At 35.6% G+C, this 8,619-nt stretch overlaps 1 protein-coding gene across 1 annotated transcript in view; it reads right to left on the bottom strand.

Annotated features, from left to right (window-relative positions):
• Positions 1–8,619, bottom strand: part of LOC107734626 (protein inscuteable homolog) — a 79,957-nt gene that overhangs the window by 22,084 nt on the left and 49,254 nt on the right. The window contains exon 7 of the mRNA XM_016546621.1: positions 2,173–2,298. Coding sequence (XP_016402107.1) covers positions 2,173–2,298 — 126 coding nt within the window. The remainder of the gene's footprint in view (positions 1–2,172; positions 2,299–8,619) is intronic.

The following is an 8,619-nucleotide window of genomic DNA, read 5'->3' as shown; positions in this document are numbered from 1 at the left end:
TTTTTTATTTAGTCATTTATTAGACGCTTTTATCCAAAGCGACTTACAAATGAGGACAACAGAAGCAATCAATTGTAGTATTAAAACAACTAAAAACAGATCCGAAACTAAAAGCTAAAACTTTATAAATACTACCTATACACATTTTAATAATAAAGAGATTAAATAAAAATGACAAATGCATACAACAAAATTTCAAAACTTAACATAAATGAAAAACAAAAAATAAAGCTAAAAACAATTCAAAATATTAAAGAACAAAAGGCATAAGAGTATAATAATGATTCTAACATAACACTAAGCCAAACACACACACAAAAAAAAACAACTACATATGTATGTACAACCACACACACATACATATATACTGTTAAGCAGTTAAGACATTATGTATCTGCATAAGGAGGAGTTGGGGATGGAGGAGGGTAAGCGCATGTCTGTGCGACAGACTATGGCAAGTGTGAGTACGGATTAACTTATATATCTTATTTAATTGTAGTGGGAAAAGTTACGATTAACTGAGCGTCAGCTGATGCTGGCTGTCACGCAGTGGTTTGCCTGAACTATGTGTGAGCCCCATTCATCGCTCCAACTAGATATATTAGAGCTTAAATATTACATGAGAGCTTATTATATGGTAGTGTATAAGTCCTTAAATAAATCTATAGACTACATAGCAGTATATTTGAGTTATTTTACATATATAAAGTAGTATGAAACTTGTACAATAGCACATTGTGAAGTCTTATAAAATGAACGGAGGTATATCACTGCTCATGCTTATGAGAGCGATATAATATGTAGCAGTATATGAACAAACTTTATGCAGTATATGAGAGCACATTGTCATTTCATTTTTCCCTGATGCAGCCCTTCAGAGGTCAAACTAAATCAAACCCGTGGTGTTTCTGAACTGAGAGTGATGGGGTTTACAGCAGTGATGGGCAAACTTGGCCCTTCCAGGCCACTTTCCTGCAGAGATTTGATCCAACCCTGATATGACTCACCTGCCTGTAGCCTTCTAGTAGTCTTGAAGACAATGATTAGCTGGTTCAGGTGTGTTTGATTAGGGTTGGAGCTAACCTCTGAAGGAAAGTGGCCTTGGAGGGGTCAAGTTTGCCCACCCCTGGTTTACGCTAATCTGTGCAGTTTTAGAATGCTGTTCACCACACAGTGGCGCTGTTACACAAACTATGAAATGCACTACTCACCAGAAGATAACGCATAGCCTATGACAACCACAGTATGACTAATATATTGAACAGGCAAGCAGGAATAACTCACCATGGTCATATCAGTTATGTGTCAGCACAATTCACAAAATATGTTATTATTATTTTATTTTTTAAGACAAACACAAAATTACAGTTTAGTAAAAATGTATTTTAATGCAATTCACTCTAAACTGTTAAATATTCTAGTTATATATGTTTTGTATTATTTGGGGGTCTTTGGTAGCAAAGAAAATGTTGTGTTTTCTCATGTCCTAATAAAAAGCCAGAGGAAATGTGTGTCTAGAACATGAGGAACACATCACACATTAAAATATTTTTTAACTGTTTAGTTTAGTTGCTGCCTTTTTTTAATTATTAGTTTTGATATTTCTATACAGTTTCAATATTACTATACAGTAACCTCATGAAATCAATGCAAGCTCAACCTTAAAAAAAATAACTTGTGTGTTTGTGACATGTAGCTTTCAGTGGCGCACAAACCTCATCTCTCAGAATCTTTGGATATTGAAAACCAGCATCACTTCATTACTTTCACTTACTGTCACAACTGGTAGATCTTTAGGAAAGCAACCTCTTCTGTGTACTGCAGCAGTTTATTATCTTCCTTTTTCTGTGTTTAGACTCATAAGCAGAATATATGTCATACATCTGCAACCTAATATACTTCTCCAGAAAGCTCTCCAGGTCTGTTTATACATCAGATGGTGTGTTTAATGGTGTTAAAGTCTTTCCATATTTACAGACCGTAGTGTTGTAATGTGAAATGCTTAGTCTAATTAGCATTTGTGAAAATGAATCTAAAGGCTTGAAAACACTCATCAGTGAGAAAAAAAGTAAGATAATGTATTTAATAAACAAGAGATACTGCATTCTTAGCTCACTCAGATTCTGCTGCACACATCTGGGTCCTTTTATGTGCATGCTGAGAAACTGATACCTTTTCCAGCTGGCTGATGCCCTCTTCAACACAGCAGATAGAGGCCACGGTCCTCAACACGTGTGCGTACAGAGTACTGAAGCAGTCCTGTCGGCAGATCTTCAGAAGGGCCACCACAGCTCCCTCCTGTGGACCACACAGACTGTCCACTTTAATAAATGCATTCAAATATCAGTGAATAATCTGCTGAGAAAAACCAACCTCCAGCCTTCAGTAACATTTGAGTGATAATATATTCTTTTCATGAAATAAAAGCAATATTGTAGTCAACATTAGTCAATATAACTATATCAATATATTTAGTATATCCTTGTGCTGTGTGGATATGTGAATGAGTACATCAGGTAAATCAGGTGTGTGTGTGTGCCTGTGCATGCAAGTGTGAGTGAGTGTGTGTTGTTGGTCTATTCACAGAAATGTTTAACCCAGAAATGTGGATGATAGAAATCGGTCGCCACTACAGAGAAAATGGCTGTGAGACGAGCTAACCACTGTCATTATGTGAATAAGCTTAATTATCTGGGCAACACAGCGCATCATCCTGAGGCCATGCGATGCCACACTTAGAGAGCCTCAATCTGCAGGAAATTCACACATCAGCTCCAGCTCTCTCATGCCCATCAGTCTGTGCTGTCTCTGAGTTTAGTGGCGTACAGTAAATGTGGAAGCTGACACTCAAAAACTCATATTAGAGAAGAACTTTATCTACACTGAAAAAAAATGTTTAGTCAGTTCAACTTTGAAAATGTACATCTTGTGGTAACATCTACAATAACTGGTTTTGTTAAAATGAAATAAATTATTTAAGATTACTGCATTTGAACTGAATTCAACCAGCCTGAAAAAACAAGTTTTACTGAAGCATAACTGTTAGTAGATGTAACCTGATTACTCCAGTTAGGTAAAATTACTTCATAAGCTTGATATAATCTTCTTTTTATTTTATTTCAAAAAAAGTAATTTTCCACACTGTATAAAAAAAAATTAAAAAAAATGCTTTGTAAAATATAAATCTGTTATATCATTTATGCAGTTAATCATTAGCTAGCAACAGCACACATGCTTGAGTTAATGTAACTATCAGTGCATCAACAACTATACAACCACTGCCTTTAAATAAAGCAACATGCAGCATAACATCGAGGTTTCTTGGTCTTCTCCTGGACTGAAGCACAGACTCTACTCTTCAGCACGATGGTAACCCACAAAACTCAGACAACAATTAAATCCCAACAGAACATTAAAGAACAACAGATCTCTCTAGATCTCAGCATCTTCACTTATTACAAACCAGTCTGACTTAATTTCTTTCATACAAAACTTCTTATTAAGAATTAACAGAGGTTTAGATGTTGTTTTATTGACAATAATAAAGGTTGAAGTCACCGTTGTGGAGATACGTGTTTGGGCTCTTGATCCATGACTTTTTAGCATTAGTTTTTTTTTAACAGTGTTTATCATTGTGCTGAAGAGTAGTGCTGTCAGTTGTGATTTCTACTTTGCTGTAATTTAAAATATTTTAAAATCTCAAATCATAATTTCTCATTGAATCAAAATTCACTAATCAGCACGACGCAAGTGTGTATGTTTTGAATGTGTTTGTTCTGCGCTTTATTGTAAGTTGTATGTTGGGTAAACATAATGGATTTAAGTTGAAATAGCATCCTCTTATTTTATGTTATGTAATCTGGATTGAAATAGGATACAACAACAAAACTAGAATTATAGGTAATATCAGATAGAAATTCCTCCTTAACGCAAAAACTGCACAGGTTAACTTTTTACAGTGAATGCACTACTGTCAAAATTATGAAATTGTAGTAAGAACATTCATGTTAGTCATTTAGAGATTTATTTATATTTTTATTATTAGCTATTATATGCTGATATTTTTTTTTTTATTATTAGCTTATTTTTCTTTAACAATGATCCTTACATCAAATGGTTTGATGTTCTTATGCAATGTTCATTCATGATGCCCTCTTCAACACAGCAGATAGAGGCCACGGTCCTCAACACGTGTGCGTACAGAGTACTGAAGCAGTCCTGTCGGCAGATCTTCAGAAGGGCCACCACAGCTCCCTCCTGTGGACCACACAGACTGTCCACTTTAATAAATGCATTCAAATATCAGTGAATAATCTGCTGAGAAAAACCAACCTCCAGCCTTCAGTAACATTTGAGTGATAATATATTCTTTTCATGAAATAAAAGCAATATTGTAGTCAACATTAGTCAATATAACTATATCAATATATTTAGTATATCCTTGTGCTGTGTGGATATGTGAATGAGTACATCAGGTAAATCAGGTGTGTGTGTGTGCCTGTGCATGCAAGTGTGAGTGAGTGTGTGTTGTTGGTCTATTCACAGAAATGTTTAACCCAGAAATGTGGATGATAGAAATCGGTCGCCACTACAGAGAAAATGGCTGTGAGACGAGCTAACCACTGTCATTATGTGAATAAGCTTAATTATCTGGGCAACACAGCGCATCATCCTGAGGCCATGCGATGCCACACTTAGAGAGCCTCAATCTGCAGGAAATTCACACATCAGCTCCAGCTCTCTCATGCCCATCAGTCTGTGCTGTCTCTGAGTTTAGTGGCGTACAGTAAATGTGGAAGCTGACACTCAAAAACTCATATTAGAGAAGAACTTTATCTACACTGAAAAAAAATGTTTAGTCAGTTCAACTTTGAAAATGTACATCTTGTGGTAACATCTACAATAACTGGTTTTGTTAAAATGAAATAAATTATTTAAGATTACTGCATTTGAACTGAATTCAACCAGCCTGAAAAAACAAGTTTTACTGAAGCATAACTGTTAGTAGATGTAACCTGATTACTCCAGTTAGGTAAAATTACTTCATAAGCTTGATATAATCTTCTTTTTATTTTATTTCAAAAAAAGTAATTTTCCACACTGTATAAAAAAAAATTAAAAAAAATGCTTTGTAAAATATAAATCTGTTATATCATTTATGCAGTTAATCATTAGCTAGCAACAGCACACATGCTTGAGTTAATGTAACTATCAGTACATCAACAACTATACAACCACTGCCTTTAAATAAAGCAACATGCAGCATAACATCGAGGTTTCTTGGTCTTCTCCTGGACTGAAGCACAGACTCTACTCTTCAGCACGATGGTAACCCACAAAACTCAGACAACAATTAAATCCCAACAGAACATTAAAGAACAACAGATCTCTCTAGATCTCAGCATCTTCACTTATTACAAACCAGTCTGACTTAATTTCTTTCATACAAAACTTCTTATTAAGAATTAACAGAGGTTTAGATGTTGTTTTATTGACAATAATAAAGGTTGAAGTCACCGTTGTGGAGATACGTGTTTGGGCTCTTGATCCATGACTTTTTAGCATTAGTTTTTTTTTTACAGTGTTTATCATTGTGCTGAAGAGTAGTGCTGTCAGTTGTGATTTCTACTTTGCTGTAATTTAAAATATTTTAAAATCTCAAATCATAATTTCTCATTGAATCAAAATTCACTAATCAGCACGACGCAAGTGTGTATGTTTTGAATGTGTTTGTTCTGCGCTTTATTGTAAGTTGTATGTTGGGTAAACATAATGGATTTAAGTTGAAATAGCATCCTCTTATTTTATGTTATGTAATCTGGATTGAAATAGGATACAACAACAAAACTAGAATTATAGGTAATATCAGATAGAAATTCCTCCTTAACGCAAAAACTGCACAGGTTAACTTTTTACAGTGAATGCACTACTGTCAAAATTATGAAATTGTAGTAAGAACATTCATGTTAGTCATTTAGAGATTTATTTATATTTTTATTATTAGCTATTATATGCTGATATTTTTTTTTTTATTATTAGCTTATTTTTCTTTAACAATGATCCTTACATCAAATGGTTTGATGTTCTTATGCAATGTTCATTCATTCCTTGAAGAGAGATTTATAATTATTTTTAGCTTGGCTAATTTTAGGTAAGACTATTTGTATTATTTATGATAATTTGTATAAACTACAGTTAAAATGTTTGGGGTCACTAGGTTTTTTTTTTCAGCAAGGACATATTAAATTGATCAAAAGTAACACAAATGGCATGTATAATGTTACAAAAATATATATTTCAAATAAATGCTGAAAAAATTAATATTTTTTTTAAAACACTATCACGGTTTCATAATTGCAACACAACCATTTTCATCTGTGATAATAATCAGAAATATTTTTGGAGCAGCAAATCAGCATATTAGAATAATTTCTGAAAGATCATGTGACGACTGGAGTAATGATGCTGAAAATACAGCTTTGACACCAAAGGCAAACATTTTTAAAAGATGTTGTTCATTAATGTCCTTTGCTTATATATATATATATATATATATATATATATATATAAATATGTGTGTGTCTGTGTGTGTGTATATATATATATATATATATAAAGGATATGAAGCAGTCCAATACCTGTTCATGAAAGATGAAGCTTGACTGAATTAGTAAGTTGGAGAAAGATTTCCATTTGGTAGAGAACAAAGAGTATTTATTTATTGTCTCAGATAATCAATAATATTATGGACTATAAAGCACTATGCTGGTGAAATAAGTTTTTCTCTGTTTTTGAACTGTGATGTTCAATATGTGAATCGTGAACCGAAAATCATGAACTAAAACTAGAAGAATGAGTGGAGATTAAACAGAAAGTGAGAAGCAAAAGCACTGACAGATCTTTACCATGCTGCCTGTATCTATTGCATTACTGCACTGCACCAGACGGAAGTGAAAGATGAATTCAGATGTCGGTGGTAAACAGCCGGTAGTCATTTTTCTAACAGGAGCATAATGTAGCCAAGGCAGAGAGCCAGAAAACAAGACTGCCACTGTGATCAATGCAGCATGCTAATGGAATGGGACAGTATTGATCTGATTAGAAACACACACCAGTAAAACCTTATCAGACGACTAATGGACATGAGGCTGCACCATCACTGTCATCAGAGTTAAATAAAGAACTGCTCCAAAGTACACTAGTGTCAGAACCACACTGACAGATCCCTCGACGATGTCTTACTGGAATCATAAACTCTAATGCCTGGTATAGTATTGTCACAATCCTCCCTCACTCATTCCACTGTCAAAATCACCAGAGTACTAACATGAACTCTATTTCCCATCATCCTCCCGGCTCTCAGTCACACACCTGGCAGTCATCAGACCTCATCACCACCAGCATACATAGAGCCACACTGGTGAAAATGGCTGGGTGAAATGCAGAGCATAAATTCCAAGTATGGGTCAACATACTTGGCCACACGTCCTTTCCTATCCTACCGGGACCCAAGACAGTCCAGATGGGCTCTCTTCTTCACCCGGTTTAACTTTACCGTCACCTATCATCCAGGGTTGAAGAGCTGCAAAGCGGTCGAGCTATCCCACCTGTATGCACCTGAAGAAAGTTCTGATAACCCAGAATCCATTCTACCGTCCAAACTAATTGTCAGTCCTATCCAGTGGAGCCTGGATGAAAGGGTCATCACTGAGCCAGCTCTGCCAGATTGCCCACCACTGCTGTCAGACAAAACCTACATATCCGTTTCACAATGGATTCCTCTCATCAAGTCAATCCACTCCTCGGTTGGCAAAGATCCAGGAAACCGAGAGCTTTCTTACAGTTTTTCTCGATTGTTTAAACACATTTCTTGAAACTATGCCTCATATTCTCAAAACAGTAAACACAAATCCATAACGTCTCACCCAATTCCCCAAACATCCTATTTTCAGGTCAAAATGAAGCTCTACACTCAAAACCATTCACTCTTGCTGAAAAACCAAACTTTGGCCTCAGACATCACACACAAGCCCTCAAAAACACACACACTACAACATAGTCTTACACACTGGTGAGATAAATTCAAAACAATACTACAAAAACCAAAAACCAAAAACAGTAATAAGTTATGTTGCTTGTGGTTCTCCCCCTCAAAAACCTTTTCACATGAACACAAAAGACACAACCAATGTATACATTGGCACATTTTTATTCATTCATGTACTACACAGCACAACTGTAAAAAAAAAAAAATTCCGCCTCAGCATCCCGTCTTTGTTCTGGGTCAGGCCAGAGAATCTCGTCAACATCACAGGCTATACTGGCCCTAGCTAGGCAGCGGGGGGGAAATCCTCTTGCATGCCTGATCCACCCCTGCATGGCATCAGCTGAGATGTCTAGTCAGGCTTCTTCCATTCCATCGTCTCTGTGTCCTACAAAAATAGAAGTACTGATTACTGTAACTGTAACATCCTTTTTACAAAATGGAAGCAGACAGAAACTCTATCTGTATGTAAGGCAATTTGATGCATGTGTTGTAACAGAGTACAGCACTCAAAAGTTACAGTAGAGTACACTGAGGTACACCTACCTGTTTTCCTCCCTGAAGGTTCTTATGAT

This window comes from Sinocyclocheilus rhinocerous, unplaced genomic scaffold (genome assembly GCF_001515625.1).
Source record: "Sinocyclocheilus rhinocerous isolate Xijiao unplaced genomic scaffold, SAMN03320098_v1.1 scaffold674, whole genome shotgun sequence".
Lineage (NCBI taxonomy): Eukaryota > Metazoa > Chordata > Actinopteri > Cypriniformes > Cyprinidae > Sinocyclocheilus > Sinocyclocheilus rhinocerous.
This window is presented reverse-complemented; position numbering and strand designations above follow the sequence as displayed.